The sequence below is a fragment of the Cyrtonyx montezumae genome, unplaced genomic scaffold (assembly GCF_038088225.1).
Source record: "Cyrtonyx montezumae isolate F1298 unplaced genomic scaffold, pur_monq_1.0 scaffold_3, whole genome shotgun sequence".
Lineage (NCBI taxonomy): Eukaryota > Metazoa > Chordata > Aves > Galliformes > Odontophoridae > Cyrtonyx > Cyrtonyx montezumae.
This window is the reverse complement of record NW_027072034.1, coordinates 137,880,059-137,900,124: the sequence shown is the minus strand read 5'-3', so window position 1 is coordinate 137,900,124 and position 20,066 is coordinate 137,880,059. Positions and strand designations below refer to the sequence as shown.

The following is a 20,066-nucleotide window of genomic DNA, read 5'->3' as shown; positions in this document are numbered from 1 at the left end:
TTGAAGCAGTTTAGTGGGTGTGTTTGACTGAAGGTCAAATTTGAGATCATTCCCTTGTCCTCATCTGCTAGATGCAGATGGTTTATAATTACTGTTTACACTATTTCAGGGGAGTGGCCAGCAGGCATTATACAAAATACATCAAGAACGAATTCCAAGCCGTGCACATGGGATGGAGGGATCCCTTGTGAGGATAGCCAGGGAAATGCTCGGGTTTGTGAACTGCTTTGCTGAGAAGGCCCTGGGAGCTTTGGCAGATTTAAGCCTCACAAAAGCCAGAATGATCTCACAGCCCTGTAGGCCGAGAGTATCCTGGCTTCTGTTAAGAGGAGCAGAGCGTCAAGAAGCTGAGGGGAGTGATAGCTCTTGTTGGTCTTTTTTGCTGCACCGAGTCCAACTTTTGGACTCTCCATACATGAGATCATAATCAGCACGTGTGAGTGCAGCGGAGGCATTCTAGGCCGATCACAGAGCACGAAGCACTTCTCTCTGTGAGAAGAAGTCGAGGAGGTGTGTCAGAAGTCTCCCAGTGTCTGGAAGGGGATTATGAGTAAGACAGAGCAGTTCCTAATTTGGCCTGGATTTGATTCTGAATGTTTTTCAAAATTCCCAAACATCTATAAATTGCAAGGAATTAATTTTTTTTCTATATGAAATCTCAAAACTATTAGCTACACATTTGTAAAAGCTGTACTTTTTGAGAAATTAAAGCAATAATTATAAGCCATTTAAATCCTAATGTTACAGCCAGTCTTTTGAGCTATTTATTAGTGGTCACTACTAATGAAGCAGATTCATTTTCCAGACTTAGTAAAGCGGATTTTTTGGGGCACCTCTTTATGTTCATAGTTGCTTTCTTATTTGTTGACAAAGATATTGGAAAAATATTCAAAATAACTACCAAATACGAACATACTTTCTTGTTTACTTACTGTGGACACGCAGTGAACAGTTTTAACCACATCAGTGAACAGTTTTAGCCAATCAAACTGCTGATGGTTTCAGTTATTAAAAAAAATAAAGCCTCACATTCTCCAAGGCTTTTTTTATCAGATTGAAAATCAAGTTGCTGATATTCCTCCTACATGTAGATCCAATGACTTTTAGAACTGTGCTTTTCAATCATTCTGAGCTTAACATTTCTAAATCTGTTTTTGGAATACTGTCCTTACTCTTTCAGAATAAAAATAAAAAGGTTACTCTACACGTGGTGAACAGTTGTTGTAGTCTTAGAGGAGGCTTGCTTAAAAGTTTTTGGATCTGTCTTAGGTTAAGTGATGTGCTCTTTTGTTAGCACTACTTGCAGTCTCCATGAGTTCTCACTATGTAGATGATGTTCACTACATCAAGAACAGTTTATTTTGATATTAAAAGTTTATGGTATTTTGATCTGGTGAGACAGTGAGCTTATTTTGAATGAAGTGTGCACCTGTAATGTGAAGTTTTGGGGTTTTTTTTAAAAATTTTAGAAGTGTACATTCTTCATATCTGCCTACATAAACTGGAAAATACATGATGAATTTTATACGTCACTTAATGGCTTATTTGTCAGTCTTGTACAGCTCACGTACAAGATGTCTTCCACCACTAATGGGTTGAAATTGGATTTTAAAAGTTTAAAATTACAGCAAAAATATTGCATTTGAAAAGATGTGGCATTTTTACAGTTTGTTTCTGCGAGCTCATAATGTGGCATATTTACTTTTTTGTCAGTGCTTTAATTCCTCAAATATTCTCTTTCAAATCCCAGATTTTCTTTGAAACAAGAAGAGGAAAGGAGGCTTAAAGCTGAAATGCAAAATGAAACAATGAAAGAACAACTGAGGAAGAAAGAAGATCAGTATTATAGAGAGACAGAGAAGAAACAACAACTTGAATTGCATGCAAGGAATTTAGAAACAGAGTTAATATCGCTGAGAAAACTCTTGAAGCAGGTATATTAAACATTCAGTTTTTCTGTTTCTTGATACTAATTGATACTGTATTCTGGGATGTCCACTGAAAATGTACCTTGTTTGTGCAACAGGCATTAGGTAATTATCTTGGTACATTTTGAGGACATATTACAAACATAGTAAGAGCACATGAAAATGGTCCTTAGGGATCTTCAGTGGCCACACTGTTCTGGCAGGAGCAATAAATGGTTAGCATCACCTCTTTCAGTTTGCCTGAATGTAATGGCAGTGTGGTTTGCATTAGTTTGCCTCCTGGTCTGTTTGTTCAGTTGGCCAGTCCTCTTCTGGGTCTCACCTCATTAGTAGTCTTCGTAAATCTCGTACAGCTCAATTTGTACAGCAGTATTGCTAGCTTTTGGTAAACTGAAAATATAATGACATGTTCTGAAGCATTTCTAAATGTTAGCACTGATTTACAGATGTAGGCTTAAGCCCTTGCAGTAGCATATAGTTAATGGAATTAGTGTGCTTTTGGAAATGTTACTTGTTGGCTTTATGCTGTTCTTACAGGCAGATCTTTGCCTGTAAGCATATAAGTGTACATCTCTATTTTCAGTGTGTATATATAGTATGTTAGAAAGATAACTTGGGTTTCTGCTTAAACTCTGTACATTTCCAAGAAAGGTAGTTTTACCTTTTTCTTTTGTTACAGAGTGTGATTCGTTAAGTATAAAACTTTAGAGCGCTAATTTTTTGCAACAGGTTGGAAAAGACCTCCAAGATCATCAAGTCCAACAGCAACCAAACCATACTACCCTAACTCTAACAACCCACTGCTAAATCATGTCCCTGAGCACCACATCCAGATGGGTTTTAAACACATTCCGGGATGGTGACTCAACCACCTCCCGGAGGAGCCTATTCCAGTGCTTAACCAGTTAACATGCAGTGCTTAAACATGTTTATTTGCAAACATGGAAGATTGATGTTCAGGCCGTTCTATGATTTTATGATAAACAGCTCTTATTAGAATTAATAGAACGTAAGAATGCAAAGAATGAAACAGGAAGGTATTGCTAATTGTGATTTTGCTCAGGATTCACAAGTTTCATTATATTGCTGTAGACTGAAGAAGAGCGTGATGAAATACAGATGCAGCTCACTCAGGAAAAGAGTGCTAGAGCCCTACAAGAAGGAATTTTGAACAGCCACCTGCAGAGGCAGAAGGATCTGGAAGTACAGTCAAGGAAGACTATGGAAAAAAATTCAGAGGTAAGCAGTTCCATTTCTAATGCATGTGATTATATTTCACTGTGCTCATTCTAAAGTCATAAGAAAAATAACTCTTTGTGCCTGTTGGTGGATTATCTACAGTTTATCACTATGACCTGGTTTTGTTACTGCTTTCTTTAAAAAACTCTGGATAGCAGCATCAATCCCATATATACCTGAATTGCATGTGGAAGTAGGAAGCCACTGGAAAATAAGATGCTGTTTACCCAGTTTCTTAAGCTATCTGCTGTTCTTCATTGTGTAGTTGTTACCATCATTTTTAAGGTTTTTAGTTGTGAAACACACAGATATTTTGGGATTAACTAGGAAAGAACTTGGTTGAGGCTGTTTGTGATCCCATTGCTTGGGTTTTGAAATGATTATTATACTACCACCACATTTTTGTTTCCATTTTTTTTCATCATTTGCCTGTATCCATTATTTTTATCTCAACCCATGAGTTCAATTTTGTTTCCAGATCTCTCCCTCATCCCACTTAGCGGTGAGGAGTGAGCAAATGACTGTGTGGTGCCTGGCTGCCTGCCAGGTTAAACCACAAGTGACTATTTATTCATGTCCTTTATCACTCAGGAATCTGACACTAGTGAAAGAGAAAAGGATCTGTTGTACAAAAATCAGTTACTGCAGGAAGAGATTGCTATGCTAAGACTAGAGTTTGATCAAGTAAAACTAAGGCACCAGGAGGATGAAGGAAAATATGTAGTGGACAATGAGACTATGAAAGAAAAAAATGAAGATCTTAAGAAGGAACTTAAACTGAATGAGGAAGCCTTAACACAGACAGTACTTCAGTACAGCGGTCAGCTGAATTTCCTCAGAACAGAATCTGCAGTGCTAACTTCCAAGCTTGAACAGACAAAAGAAATCAAAGACAGACTGGCAATAGAGATTGAATCATTCCGTTCTCGCTTGAACGCTGCTGTCCAGGATCTTGAACGTCATCAGTCATTGAAAAGTGATGTCGAACGAACATTTCAGAGAGAACGTGAAGAGTGGCTTCGTTTACAAGACAAGCTCCATCATGAGCTCTGTGATATGCGAGAAGCCACCAAGGGCTTGACTCAGCAGCTGAGTAAAATGGAAAGCAAAGCTAGTAGCCTAGAAAATGAGCTTCACCGTTTGAAACAGACACTTCAAGAAGAAACACTGCTTCTAGAATTGACACAAAAAGAATTAAATCAAGCCCAGTGGCAGGCAAAGGAAAGTCATCATGCTTGGCAACTTGAGAAAGATCAAGTCAGCAAATTTATGATAAAGCAGGAATCTATGCAGGAGCGATTGGCTCAGTTCCAAAGTGAAAATATTTTACTCCATCAGCAGCTGGAAGATTTGCAGAACAAGGGGATTATGAAAGAAAAGGCTGTGAACGATGTCCAGGACAGATGTAATGATACTTTCAACAAACTCAGGGCTGATACTGAAAAGCAAGTTTACCTCGTGGAAGAGAGAAACAAGGAATTAAATACCGAGTGTACTGATTTAAGGGAACAAGTCTTTAAACACGAGACTGACAAAGTAGAAAGAGAGGTAAGCTATACAACTAGAATAAATTAAAATGCTTCCGTTCATAAAATGACTTTGTATTTCTAAAACGCATCAGGTATGTTATATGCATAGGACTGAATTTTGTAGTTTTGTTCTGGTTCATTGTTTTTCTCTTGGAGTTAAGGAAGACTTTGGTAAATGGTCACTGCTCAGATCTGAGCAGAAATTAGAGAAATACAGGGCTTGGTCAAGAAGATGATCCTTCAGAATTTTTTCATCCTTTCTCCTTAGTCCCCTGTAGAGTGCTGCTTTTCTACACATATAGCACTGTCAACACAAAAAAAAAATAGTATTAGAAGAACCATCCAATATTCAAGGGTAGAGAGGTGAACATGCAGATAAGTGAAGTGATGAGGGATGGATTTATAGTATGTTCATGCAGAAGAAAGAGAAGAAAAAACCACTTCTTCTTAAGATGATAGAAAATTGAAGTGTTAGTGTTATGCCGTTATTAATTTATGTGTGTGTTTTAGGAGTTCTGAGGCATGTGCCAATCCTCCAAGAAGTTGATTTCAGACACTGATTGAAGTCTTACGTATTTTCTGATGGGTAGACTTATGTAAATGTGTTCATTCTTTATGATTCTGCAAAAATCTGTTTAGCCAGACAGAAGAAAGACTTATTAGGAACTAAGTAAATCTCCTCCCAAAAATTGATAGAGTGCATGAATATGAAATGTGCTGCCATGCAGATTACTAGCATTCTTGGTGTCTTGAATGTGCAAGGAACAAGTATTGCTCCCATATCTGCATGTAGATTACAGAAAATGAGAAAGACTGGAACATAACAGGGATGGTAGGAGCAAGGAATTCCTTGTACCTTCTTCAGCAAAGGGGTTGGACTCAGATGATCTCTTGAAGTCCCTTCCAATGCCTGCAATTCTGTGATTGTGAGCAGTTATACAGCTGTAGGTAATGGGAGAATACGTTATGAATGTTCTTAGAAGTAAAGTATTCTCGATTCCAGGTAGGGTAATGATTAAGAAGTTGACTTAACCATTTTGGTTAATCTTTCTTTCCTTTCTAGAGAAAAGGAAATGATCACATTCAGTTTTTAGATACCTTGATAATAAAGTTTGTGTCCCCCAATGATTTGAGTAGTGAGCTGAAAATACTCTTCTGTCAGATAGACGCCTTATTTTTGTTTATTTTTAAAGGTAACATAGGGAAATAACTCTTAGAGAGTTGTCAGTTGTCTTAACTTGTGAATTGCTTTATATTCATCCTCCCTCTTTTTGAAGATCCTAGATAAAGAATGTATTAATCCACAGTGAACTCAGTAAGAAGGCTCTAAGAGGATGTGATTCAGCATCTTCTTAAAGCTTCACAGGAGATTCAGGAACACATGTGGATTTAATTATGCCTGCATAGTGAAAGAAAAGCTCAATGAATGGTCTAATATAAGGTCACACCTTTGATCATTGGAGTTACATCTGCAGTCAAACATTGCAGCAGAGTTCTTTGTGTTTTCTTAGGGGAAAAAAATACATGATGGCAGTGTGCTTGTGTGATAAAGGTTACTGTGTGCAAATGCCTGCTGGTGGAGACAAAATTTCTTACCTTTCAACTCACTCTGAAGACTGAATTATATAATCTAAACAGTTTAAAGAAGTAAAGTGATATGTCATGCATTTCCTCCTGTTCTTCTGTTTCTTCAGTGTACGGTCAGACAGCTGCAGCAGGAGCTTGCTGAAGCTCTTAAGAAGCAGTCTATGTCAGAAGCATCACTTGAAGTTACTACACGGTGCCGCAGTGATCTTGAGGAAGACAATTTGCGCTTGCAAAAGGAATTGGACAGGGTGAAAAACAAGGTACAGATAAACTGTAACTCATACCTATAAATCCGAGGGTGTTTTTCTTTGTTTCTGGTGTAGAAGAGAAAAATTATGTTCTGAATGTGAGTAGCAGAGAGGTTAAGAGGTTAGCAGTGATACCCCGTCATAATTCATGAAGCCATTGTAATCTTTGCCAGCTGGCCTCCTTCCTTTGTAGTGCAAGAAAAGAGTTACTGGAATCATGAAAAAAAACCCCAACTATTTTCTTTTGCAAGTAGGGGACATTCTTCAGCCCCAAAGCTGAAGCTCTTCTTCAGGCTGCAGGGTATTGCAGCAGTGTTCTTTCTTCTCCCTACTTGCTCCCCCCTCCTGGTGTCAAACACAACTTAACAATTTGTTTGTGGGTGGGATGTTCCCACTATTTCAAGCAACATCTCACACAGCTGCTCTAAATTTACAAATTATTGCTCTGTATCTTATAAGGTTGGTTGTAAACACTGTAAGCAGGTCCTTAGAAATTAATATTTTCTACGGAATAGCAGGCAAGTAGCTACAGAGTGTCACATGTCACTGAGAAGACAGGATTGACAGTGTCAGTGCTCATAACGGTGTCACAGAAGATCCTTTGGATGGATGGTAGAGGCCAGTGTAACAGATGATGAAATATCTCTACAACCATCTGTTGTTGATTGTTTGCTAAGAGAAATGAAAGTTTGACTGACTTGTAAATGATTACAGTACTTTGGGTAGGGGGTGTATGTAGGTATGTGCAATATTCAAATTCTGCAGCACCCTCTGAGTTCTCTGTAGAGAAACTAACCTGGCTGCTGCAGATTCTCAGTGTTACTTTACAGTTACAGGAGTCCGAAGAACAGCGTATTCAATCTGAGCATTGTGTTCATGACTTGAAGGCTGTCTTAGACTATCAGGAAAGAGAAATATCAGCTTCTTCCCAGAAACTGCAAGACCTTCTGTTAGCAAATTCTGGAACTAATATTACTATAAAGCAACTGGAAGAACATGTGCAGAGGTAAGAAAATAACCTAGCGAAGCAAGGTTTTGCTTTCTGGGAGTCTGAAAACATCAGGATTGCCTTGTTGCATTGCCGTGGTAATACGTGCTTTTGAAGGAAGCTCTTGCTTTAGATTGCATTCTTTCACATTGTTCTTTCACAATTTGTGCTATTATGGATCTCTCTAATATGATCTCTATTTCTCTTTAAGACTTGAAATTGAAAATGCCAGACTGGAAGCCACAACCAAACAACAAACCAATAGAATTGAAGCTCTTCAGAAGGATCTGCACGCCTCAGCCTCAGTAAGCCAGTCATAAAGTTGCTTTTTTTTTTTTAGGGGGTGGTGGGGAGCCTCTGAGCCTAGCTGGATATTTTTCATGGGAAAGTTATATGATTTTCCTGGACAGTGCAGAGGAGGTGAGTCACCTGAGCTCTGCTGACTGTAGGGTACTCTGAAAATCCTGCTGGTCCATTCCCCAGCTTTCTGGTTTTAAGAGTTTTCCTGTAATAATATATCAAGTCTACTGAACGCTGAGGTTTTGACATTAATTTGCTGGTTTAAATATTTTATTCTTTATACCATTCATGACATTACATGACAGACACGTATTGGAATGTGCATCTTGAAAGGAATTCTGCAGGTTTCTTTAGGGAAATTTCACATGTGTGTTGGTTCCAAGAGCTTCATGCTCGAGGCCTGACTGACATCATCAAGCTGGGACAAGGATTTTGCTGTGTGGAATTGCTTTTCCATTGGCTGCTTGATGTGTATTTGTTTTCATGAAGCAGTAGAGAGAAATCCCTGTGGAATTATTTTCTGAACTTGGTGAAAGGTTTGGAATTTCCCCCTGTTCAGTGGCAGCAGCATAAATAAGGTGATTGATATTAGCATAAATAAGGTGATGTCACCTGTGGTTTATATAAAGCAAATTATTTATGTATTCTAAGTAGTGAACTGTAGGCCTTGTTATACCCGTGGTTGTCAATTAATGTGGAAGTGGTTCTGAAAATAACTATGTGTGGAAGTTGAACTTTGTGCTACTGACTCAAGAAGACACGTGTGCCTGCTCTTTCCCCCTTGGTTAAGACAGCATTGTTTTCAAATGTATGGTGGATGAGAGAAGCTCTTTTGCGTGTTCATTGTTAAGAGTTAGAGTAGTATGGTTAGGTTGTGGTTGGACTTGATGATCTTGAAGGTCTTTTCCAACCTGAGCAATACTATGATTCTGTATTTGAAGTTTCTTTGTATTCTTCATAGTTTTCTTCCAGAAGCCAAATGGCAGAGGTGATAATTGCTAACAATTTTATATGTTTTTTTAAACAATTTTTTCAAAAACAGATGATCTCTAACACCTAGCCAATACCCAGACTTATGCTGCTATTTTCTTGAGTTCTCACATACTCAGCTTTTTGTATCCCTGCCACTCAGGCCCTGAGTACTTTTGTGATTTGGGAATCGTGAAGGAATTGAATAGAAGCCAACAGGGTACATCTCTGTAAATGCTAGAGTTGTCCTGTCAGGAAGATGGTGTGGTTTGATACCAGTAGAGCACACGGAGCAAGGCTGCAGTTCCTCAGTTCTTTATTTGGTTTCCTTCTGGTTGTTGTCTGACCCCTTGATTTCTGGGCAGGGTTAAAACCCCTTATTTTCAGTGCAGCTTTTGGAGGAACTGCTGCAAGTTTTCAGAACAGCAGGAGCTTAAAACCCTTGCAGAATAAATAAGGTGCGAGTGCAAAGTACTAAACTAGTTGCCACCTCTCCTCTGGTTTGTCTGAGAAAACACCACGAGGAACAAAACCAGAATTAGTAAACAGCCACACACAAGATGTGGAGGTCGTGACAGAGGAGACACTGATGAATTTCAGAAGAGCTGACTCTTCCACAAGAGCCTGCTGGTCGTTGGAAAATCCATGAATGCTCTAGACTGTGAGGTGTTCTCCTGGGCTGTGGCTACCTATGTGAGCTGACCTATTAGCAGAGGGACTGCAGAAGCTGTTCTTCTACATCTTTTTCCAGCTTTCTGGGATGAAACCCATTAAGAGGAGGGCATTTGCTTCAGTGGGGGCATCTGTTAGTATCCACAGGTATCAGCCTGTTTGTGTGGCATCTGAACTGATTAAATGTTCACAAGAATCATGTGCCCCAGTGTTGTGCTGAACTTGGCAGAGGGACAGATATGTGCTGTCTGCACTTGCAACATGTACTGGCCTGTGCTGAGGCTCCCCATGAGCCAGCAGTATGCTCTGGTGGCGATGAAGGCCAATGAGATCCTGGGGTGCATTAAAGAGTGTGGCCAGCAGGTCAAGGGAGGTGATCCTCCCACTCTACTCTGCCCTGGTGAGGCCTCACCTGCAGTACTGTGTCCAGTTCTGGGCTCCTTGGTACAAAAAGACAGGGATCACCTCAAAAGGGTCCAGTGGAGGGCTACAAAGATGATAAAGTGCACGGAACACCTCCCTTATGAGGAGAGGCTGAGAGACCTGGGTCTGTTCAGCCTTGAAAAGAGTCAGAGGGGATCTCATCCCTGTCCATAAGTATCTAAGGAGCGGGAGGCAAAGGGACGTAATTTCCAAGAACAAATGAAGCAAAGGTATTCTGAAATGGTGAATGAAGTTGACAGATTAAGAACAAAGGCAAGTTCTGGTTGTTTCTTTGTTTTGTTTTTTTGTTTGTTTGTTTGCTTGTTTGAGTTGTGTTAATTTCTGGAAACTTGTAATATGCTTTTCAGGAGGTACAGAAAAGTTATATTTCTGGGGGAGGAGGGGAAATTGGCTTCACAGTTGACCTTGGAAACTTCTGGAACTTCTCATATTTCCTAACGTATTCTAGCAACCAGACAGCGGATTTGACCTAGAGAGGAAGTAACCTCCTTTACCACTGCTGTGGAAGCTGCTTTCTGAAGCTCTGTTTACAAAGCTTTCAAGAGCAATGGCAGGAGGAGCACTTGTTTCCCGTGCCCACTTAGCTCTGTACTGAAGCGCTTCCCTGAAGCACAACGGACATTCTTTCTGATATCTGGGTTGAGTTTGATTTCCATTGAGCAGAAGAGCAGCCCTAGCACCTTTCAGCCTATTCCCACAAGTTAAATTCTGCTAGTTTGGTATTTGTATTTGGAATTTGGTGCAGAATTTGGAATACTTGCTGCAGAAGAGCTGAGGAAGGCTGGAACTCGAGGAATCCTATTGGCAACAGTTTAAAAGCTGTTCTTCCTTTAAAAGATGAGCTTGACTTTCCTTTGGCTTTGATACTGAGTCAGCAGATGACAGTTCCAGTCCTGATGGTACTCCCCTTTAAGAATTTTTAAAGAATAATTTTACACCCCTCTGAGTTCATTTTATTACTGTCTGTAGGTTACTGAACTTTCTCAGAAGCTGGAGTTAGAGTCTAAAATATGCATCCATCTGGAAGCACAAAACCAGGATTTGAAAGAAGCGCTGCATACTCTGCATGAGAGCCATGAAAAACTGGAGAAGAACAAACGCCAGCTTAAGGAAGAAGTGGCAAAACTCAGACATCATTTGGAGACTAATAAGGTGAATCTCATCCAAATAGAACAGTATAAGAAAGAGATAGATGAACGAGCCGCACAAGAAGTCAGACAAAAACTACAAGAAGTCAATGTTTTTTTGCAGGTAAATGAATTTCTTGAGTCTGTCTGCCATTTTTATTATGCATATATATATTTTTCATGTTTTTATTTGATGCTTAGTGCTGTATGTGTGTCTTTCCTGCACAGGAGAATGAAAAATTGTTGGGTGAACGTGCTTTTGTGTGTGCAGTGTGCCTGTAGGTTTCCAACATAATAGCATTCCTGTGACAGACTTCTGTTTTGCAGTTCTTAAAGGGTATTGCAGACTGGTGATCTTGATATTGCTGCTCATCAGCACGGGAATATTGCAACCTAGAGATGGTTTGGCTATAGATACAGGTCACTGTACAGGATAAAATGCTCAGGGAATGAGTCACTGAAGTTACCATGGGGCAGGAAGAGTGGGGAGGGCAATTCTCATCATTTCTTTGTAGAATCCTTTTTGTGTGCCCCGTCCTACAGAGATATCAGAGCAGCTTCTAAAAGAAGGCTAAGTAATATTGCTAAGAGCAGATCTCTATTTAGATGAAAACAGTTATGTAATGTGTTGGTTCTGGGGTTCTGCCTTGATTCCTGATGGTAGTGAGTAGGTACAGTTGCCTCAGCTGTGCAAAACTGTGCCCTGGGGGGGAAAGATAGTTCACTTTTTCTCTGCAGTGCTTGAAATTGTGTTATCTGCTTCAGGCCCAGGCAGCCTCCCAGGACCGTTTAGAACAAATTAGAGCCAGTCATCATGCCTCACTGACAAACCAACTAAAGCACAGAATTGAAAGTCTCGAATATGAGTTGGACAGAATAAAGAACACTCAACAAGACAATGTTTTTCAACAAGAATCCACAAAGGCAGAAGCAGGAAGATACAAAGAAAGGTACCTGGAAGAAATGAAAGCTAGAAAATGCCTAGGAAATAAGCTGAAATAAACATCTTTATTGCATTTTGAGTATAAGTTCTCAATAAGACCAAGTGCCGGGTCCTGCACTTTGGCCACAATAACCCCATGCGATGCTATAGGCTCGGGGCAGAATGGCTTGAAGAATGTAGAGAGGAAAAGGACCTGGGGGTGTTGGTTGTTGCTCGGCTTAACGTGAGCCGGCAGTGTGCCCAGGTGGCCCAGAAGGCCAACAGCATCCTGGCCTGTATTAGAAATAGTGTAGCCAGCAGGAGCAGGGACGTGATCATCCCTCTGTACTCAGCTCTGGTACAGCCGCACCTCGAGTACTGTGTTCAGTTTTGGGCCCTTCACTACAAGAAAGACATTGAGGCCCTGGAGCGTGTTCAGAGAAGGGCAACAAAACTGGTGAGGGGTCTGGAGCACAAGTCTTATGAGGAGCGGCTGAGGGAGCTGGGATTGTTTAGTCTGGAGAAGAGGAGGCTCAGAGGAGACCTTATTGCACTCTACCACTTCCTGAAGGGAGGTTGTGGTGAGGAGGGGGTGGGCCTCTTCTCCCTGATAAATAATGACAGGACGAGAGGGAATGGCCACAAGTTGCGCCGGGGAAGATTTAGATTAGACCTGAGGAAACATTTTTTTTCTGAAAGAGTGGTCAGGCACAGGAATGGCCTGCCTAGGGAGGTGGTTGAGGCACCGTCCCTAGCGCTGTTCAAGAAGCGTTTAGATGAGGTGCTAAGGGATTTGATTTAGTAGTTGGGTAGGGATAGTGATAGGAGGATGGTTGCACTAGATGATCTTGTAGGTCCTTTCCAACCTTATGAACCTATGAACCGATGAATGTACTAAAAAATAGCACTCTGCGCTTCCCTGTTGGTTTCTGAGGTACAGCTGATATGTTTTGCACTCAGGATAAGAACCATATCTATTTTTTCTTACTATCAGATTGAGTAATGTTGGTTCTTGAACTTGAGAGAACTGTCTTAAGTGCTTTTGATTACAATAGATGTGTTATTTTGTTCCACTTGTGTTCTTTGTTTTAACAAAAGCATTCCCTTTTCTCTGTTTAAATCCTTTCACTGTTTGCATTAATGTTTCTAGTGTTATTTTAACGCACAGGAGGTTATTGTTTGGCTTTCTGCCAGCTATTTCAGTTCTGATACTGTGAATATTTGTGCGGATTAAGTGATAAAGTTTTACCGACGTTTAAGCTGGAAAACAGTGCACTTCACATTGTTGTGTCACTTTTACACACCTTGGGTCTAATAGTACTGTGAGTGTGTAGCCGTGCCAAGAAAGCTTTAATGTGATCTCTTTGACATGTTTGATTTGGTATCCATGTGTCACGCTCCAATATAAAGGAGGGCGACGAAGGTTCTTAGATTATGTATATACCCAGCGTGAGATTAAGAAACAACGGTTCAGAGGTTTGTCTGACCAGTTCATTACCAATATTGACTTGGGAGATGGGGAAGGCGGACGCTGTTAGAGTAATGGGGAAGGGAAGGCGAGCGATAGGAAAGATAGGAAGGAAGCAAGGGTTTGTACAACGCAAGGAAAGTCACCAGCCAGGATCCCAGGGGCGGTCCGGTTGCAAGCGGCTCCGACGGTCCGAGGCAGAAGAGCAGGGGTGGCAGAAGCGGGGAGAACAGCAGCAGCGACGGGCAGCCCTGAGCAGCAAGCAGTTGTCCTGGAGAAGCGGCACCGGGTCAGCACAGGAGAAGCAGCGTGGGGAAAGTCCAGGAACAGCATCAGTCAGCACCGGAGAAGCAGCAAACAGTGATCAGCTCGTGAGGGTTCAGATGGTAGAACACCTCGAAGGAGCGGCGAGGTCCAGGAGAAAGCAGCATGTCTCAGGCAGCAGGCCCAGGAGGGAGTTCAGCAGCAGGGATCAGCTCATGAGGTTTCCGGTGGAAGAACACCAACCAACAGCAATCTCATGGTGGTCGATCCCTCTTTTATGCTCCATTTCTCTTGCCTATGTGGCAAATCCCGTGCTAGCATGCCAGGTAAGCATCTTCAGTGATGGCTATCTCCCCACGGAGATGAGTACCACACAAAAGAGTGTTCAGCTGCCATGGAGCTGCAGCTTATCTCTCTTTCGTTGCCTCAGGACACGCCCATCTGCTTGTCCCTTAGACAAAGGATTTCGCAACCCTTGCCCAGGACTTGCTTGGACATGTTCGGACATATTCATCAGCAAACTTTGAGGCAATGGTATAAAATATTAGTCTCTTGCACCATGTTGGACTTTGTATTAGAATTCGATTCAACTGTAGGCATTCACAGCTGCTAGATCAACTGATGAACCTGTTATAGATAGATTCGACGGACTAAGAATCAAAGAGTCAACTATTGAATTTTATTAATTGAGAGCAAAGAGGCAATGCAGCACTGGGCGACAGGGGACTCTGCGTTCCACCAACTGTCGCAACAGTTGAACCAATACCCGATCCTTTTATACAGTCCGTCTTCCGTATACGTGTCCTTTTCGCTTCCTCATTGCGGTGTACTCTGCGCATGATCCAGTTGTTGCTAGGGGGTCTTCTTCTGCCAGTAAGTAGTCCTCCTCCATATCTCCTTCTTGACCCTTTCTGGTGTTTTTTCCTTTTATGGTATGTTATTCATACGAACATATCTCATTGGTTAATTGCACAATCACTAGTCCTTGAACATGTTTAGGCTAGCTCCCGGTTTGCACAAGTTTTGTGTTTTCGCAAGCTAAGCTTTCTTATAGTAATGGCTATCTTTTGTGGCTTTCTTGATTGCTTAAGCAGAACGTTCATCTGCGTTACATGCTAAATCACAAATCACGGTTACTTATTTACAGGTCCCTTCCTTCTTACAGCGAACAAAAAGATTACTTTCTCACAATTCCCTCTTTTTTCTTTTATTACTATTTTTTGTTTGTGGTATCTCAGTACCCCTCTTTCATTAAGCTCCAGATAATCCTCTGTCCCTGTTTCGTGGAGGAACTCATATTTGGCCCTCATGAGCATCAAATGGACAGCCTCCAATCTCCCTTTCACCATAGAGATTAGCTTATTGAAAATACAGGGCCCAAAGGTTAATACTAAGATCAGTAGTATCGCAGGGGTTGCATCTAAACGAGGGACTTTCTGAGGTTATCACTGTATGAAGGACCCGATGATCTTTCCATCTTATTAATGACCATTTGAAAGGTTCATGGCTTTTCTCATGATTTGTCTCTGCTGTTACAATAGGGGGTCCTATAAGTCCTTTAATCATACATAATGTGAGAGCTAGGAGAAGTCCACTGCTGGATTTATTTAACCTTTCGCCTTTTTTTTTCTTTTTTTTTTTTTTTTCTTATTCCCAATACTGTTCCCCGTCCGGCTTTGGGTTTCCAAAGATCCTGGAGCCACCTTAGTATTTACATTCCATGGGAGTTCCCTGTTCCCACCTTTTATCCCTCTGCCTCAACATCCTTCACAGTCTTCAAACTAGAAAGTACAAATGTAGCAGAAAGAATAAGGTAAACATTTCCTTTATACTAAAACAGTGGTTTTCTAAGATTCCTTTAGGGCAATATGAGCATATAAACGCTGCCTGGATTTTAAAGGAGTTCCCTTCCTTTAATTACAAAGCAACGAGCCAAGGCTACAGTATTTCTGGATCACAAAGTCCTGTGGTCTTCCTTAAATAAAACCGATTGGAGCTGAAGAAAAGCATCACTTTTATCATAAACCAAACCATGTCCAAAAAGATGCAGTATACACAAACACTGTACCATTGTTGCTGATGAAGTTACCTGTCCAAGACAATTTTTGTTAATGTCTCCACAGCACAAAAACAACTGTAATTGAAGGTGAGAAGTTATGTGACTTTCTACAAGGAGCTTAGTACGGGTGAGACTATCACAATTAAAACAAAGTGACAGAAATCCTGTGGAACTCAACAAAACATGCATCTTCTTGCAAGTCATCTGCTGCTTCACTGCTACAAAAGATAAAACAATTCAGGACAAAACTACAGCTGTTGCAATCTGATCTTCTGAGCAAGGATCTGAAAGAGCATCTCTAAGTAAAACTGCACACCTGAATAAACAAGGTCACTCTAACCTAGTTTGTTCCCCGTCTTCCCTTCTCCTCCTTGCCAAAAGGAAAACTCAAATAAAGGAGCAACTTGATGGGTGCTGAAGGTGACAACTGTATGAGTGGATAGATGTAATGAACACAAATCACAACTGTCCTCACAATCTGTTGAGATGCATTTCAAAGTAGCCGCAAGCAAGCACATTCATAAAACTTCTTGCAACAGTCGAACTGATGCTTCCACCAAAATCAATACTAAGCGCAGTAAACTAAAAAGATACAAACCAACCTAAGGAAGAAACCATCATGATTTTCTCATTAGCTCTACCACAGTTAAAAATCCTACCTCGGTCCATAGCAGGTGCACCCAAGGTAAAGCCAGTAGCACTAGACTTGTCAGGAGTCATAGGTACTGCGATGTCTTGGCTATCACGTGCAGAAGCTTCCCCTGTGTTCTCCCCGTCTGCCAGTTGTTTACTAAGACTATAGAAAGAGAGGAAATGCATTTGAGAAAAATAATCCCATACCTGCACACAACACTTAATGGAATAGTAAGAGCCTCCTACTATCCACTCTAGACACATCCATAGCCAAAATGTTTGATATATTCAGTCAGGGTAACACAGTCTACTTATTGCCTGACTGTAACATGCTAAAGTAAAAATATAGGAATAATATTCATGCACTAGCTTGGTTATTACTGCAACCAGTTTGGTGCAAAAGTGTTCTACATCTGACAACGTCTGGCAGAGCAGATGGCAGAACACTGGTATCCTGACTAAAACAAATAATACCTGACCTTCCTGGTGCTTACAGCTATGATATAAATGGGATATCACAGAGGAAGTCCCCTTCTGAGAGGGAAAGCTGTGTTTCCAATACGCATGAGAAAATTAAACTTCTTTTCTTCAGGTTAAAGACAGAAAGAAAGGGGCTTTTTCAAACTGCTAAGGGTCTGACGACAACTACTCAGTGTGCTTGTATCCAAAGCTGCAGTCATCCAAACAGTACCTGCAGGAGTTTCACCGAATCACAGAACTGTAGGGGCTGGAAGAGACCTCTTTGAGTCCAACCCCCTGCCAAAGCAGCTCCCTAGCCTAGGTTGCACACGTGGGTGTCCAGGTGGGTTTTGAACGTCTCCAGAGAAGGAGACTCCACCGCCTCTCTGTGCAGCCTGTGCCAGTGCTCCGGCACTGCACTGCGAAGAATATCCCACACACATTTGCGCAGAACTTCCTATGCTTCAGTTTGTGGCCATTACCCCTATTCCTATCACCACACACTGCAGAGAAGAGTACAGCCTCATCCGTTTGCCTCCCATTCCTTAGATACTTATAGACATGGCTCAGATCCCCCCTGAAGCTTCTTTTATGAAGGCTGAACAGATGCATTTTCCCCCCTAAAAACACAGGGCAAGGCAGCACAAACAGAAGGCACAGTTCCTCCTGCATGGGACACCTGCTCCAGCAGAGCAGATGAGCTAGAAAGCAGTCAGGATCTTTCTCCCTCCAAGGTCACGTAAAATCCTGCAAATCGTCAAGAATTTATAGGGAGTGTTTTTCTTTTTCACACAATCATTAAAGGTTGGAAAAGGCCTCCAAGATACCCAGTCCACCTGTCCACCTATCACCAACGCTGCGCATTAAACCGTGTCCCTTAGTATCACTCCTACACATTTCTTAGGGACGGTGACTTCACCGCCCCCCTGGTCAGCACGTGCCAGTGCACAACCGCTCTTCTGAACAAAAAGTTGACTTCAACATCCAACCTGAACCTCCCCTGGCACAATCTGAGGCCGTTCCCTCCCGCCCTAGCAGATCCCATCACGGGCAGGCTGATGAGCCTCCTCCACAAGATCAGTTCCTCCAAGGCAGATCACCCAAAAGCTCCTTGCTACAGCCGCGCCCGTCCCATCCCGTCCCGCCACCCTCACCGCTGCTCCTTGTCACGTCCATCGATGCTGTACTTCTTCAGCACCTGCCGCACCTGGACCAGCACTCCTGCAGCGGCCGCTCGGTGCAGCTTGCTCAGCTCCTTCGGCCGGAGCTCGTACGCACCGGCGGGGCACGGAGAAGCGGCACTGCAGGACGGCGGTGGCTCCCGTTTCTTTTTCTTTCCGAAGGTGAATATCTTCTTCATGTCGTCTCAGGAGGCTACCGGGACGAGGAGCCCAGAGCACAACGCGAAACCCTGCTGCACGAACAGCAACCCGCAGCCAAATGAGCGGTTGGGCGTCCGGGCGACCGTTGATCCCCATGGCAACGCCGCGAGCACGAAAAAGAGGCGGGAGGCGGAGCTACGCGGTGCCAGTGGGCGCGCGCCCGCAGACAGCAGGAGAGTATGCGCATGCGCAGACTCAGTCGCGTCAGGAGCTGAGTGGACGTTTCCGTCCTGGTTTTGCTGCTTGGTGCTGCTGAAGCATCGGCAGGGCTCATTCTTGGCCTCCCTGTGGGTGTTATTTAATAGGGGCCTCAGAGCACGAGTTTTTCCTGTGTTTTGGAACTCCTGCTTGCATCTCAGCTCCTGAAAAAAGGGAGAGCTGGCAAACAAGTCTCTTTAGAAGAGCTAAAAAATAATAATTTAGAAAAAGGAAAAAAAAAAACAAAAAACTTTTTGCTGAAACTGCAGCCACACAAATCCGGTTTGCAAAACCTATGCGGTGTGAGTAGCTATTTTGAGAGCATCTCCTTCATCAGCGCAGTCATTTAATGGAGAAGTGACAAGCAAGATATGTTTTTAGCTAGGTGTATTTACCTTCTTCCATGTGCATTAGAAGAGTTGCAGGATATTGCTTATCAGAGTGCCATCTATGTGCTCTTCCCAGGAGAAAGTAGTTATGTCAGGTGCTCTGTAAGTGTCACGCTCCAATATAAAGGAGTGAGGCGAGTCATGGAGGTTATCCTGCCGACTACGCCATTAAAAATGTCACGCTCCAATATAAAGGAGTGAGGCGAGTCATGGAGGTTATCCTGCCGACTACGCCATTAAAGATATGTGTCACGCTCCAATATAAAGGAGGGAGACGAAGGTTCATTTGATTATGTATATACCCAGCGTGAGATTAAGAAACAACGGTTCAAATGTGGGTCCGACCAGTTTATTACCACTATAAACCAGGGAGATGAGGAAGGCGGACACTGTTAGGGTGATGGGGAAGGGAAGGCGAGCGATAGGAAAGATAGGAAGGAAGCAAGAGCTTGTACAAAGCAGGGATAGTCACCAGCCAGGATCCCAGGGGCGGTCCGGTTGCAAGCGGATCCGACGGTCCGAAGCAGAAGAGCTGGGGCGGCAGAAGTGGGGAGAACAGCAGCAGCGACGGGCAGCCCTGAGCAGCAAGCAGTTGTCCGTAGAAGCAGCACCGGGTCAGCACAGGAGGAGGGGTGCGGCGTCAGCACGGGAGAAGCGGCGAGGGGTCAACCCCCAGAGGGGCAGCAGCGAACAGTGATCAGCTCGTGAGGTCTCTCCAAAGAGAAGGCCTCTCCAGGAAGCAGCAGGCAGTGATCAGCTCGGAAGGTCTCTCCTAAGAGAAAGCTTCTCCAAGAGGAAGCCACTCCAGAGAAAACCCTCCAACTTCGTGGCTGCAGGACCCCTCTATTTATCTCCCAGATTTCTCCAGTCTACGTGACGAACCCCTCGAACCTCTCCTGCTTGGGCATCAGGCGGGTATCGCCTAAGATGGTTATCTCCCCCTGGAGATGAGTTCCATAAACGAGTGTTCTCCGGTCATTGAGCTGCAGCGTCAGGGGAGTATCACTTGAGATGGTTATCTTCCCCTGGAAGAGAGTTCCACAAAAGAGTGTTCAATGGCCACTGAGCTGCAGCTTAGGCCGCCCCAGGACATGCCCATCAGCTTGTCCCTGAGACAAAGGATTTCACAACCCTTTCCCAGGACTAACTTGGACATGTTCGGACATGTTCATCAGCAACCTTTGAGGCAATGGTAAAAGATATTAGTCTCTTACAGTAAGCTGGATGCGTGCTCAGCTGCAAAAGGTCAGCTTTCTGTCTT

The 20,066-nt window shown here is 42.7% G+C and overlaps 1 protein-coding gene across 1 annotated transcript in view; it reads left to right on the top strand.

The window, feature by feature from the left end:
- Nucleotides 1–12,033, top strand: part of LOC136051477 (ankyrin repeat domain-containing protein 26-like) — a 45,248-nt gene extending 33,215 nt beyond the window's left edge. The window contains 8 exon segments of the mRNA XM_065740917.1: nt 1,751–1,934; nt 3,021–3,167; nt 3,759–4,715; nt 6,391–6,543; nt 7,362–7,537; nt 7,731–7,824; nt 10,874–11,155; nt 11,797–12,033. Coding sequence (XP_065596989.1) covers nt 1,751–1,934; nt 3,021–3,167; nt 3,759–4,715; nt 6,391–6,543; nt 7,362–7,537; nt 7,731–7,824; nt 10,874–11,155; nt 11,797–12,033 — 2,230 coding nt within the window.
- The last annotated feature ends 8,033 nt before the right edge of the window (nt 12,034–20,066 follow it).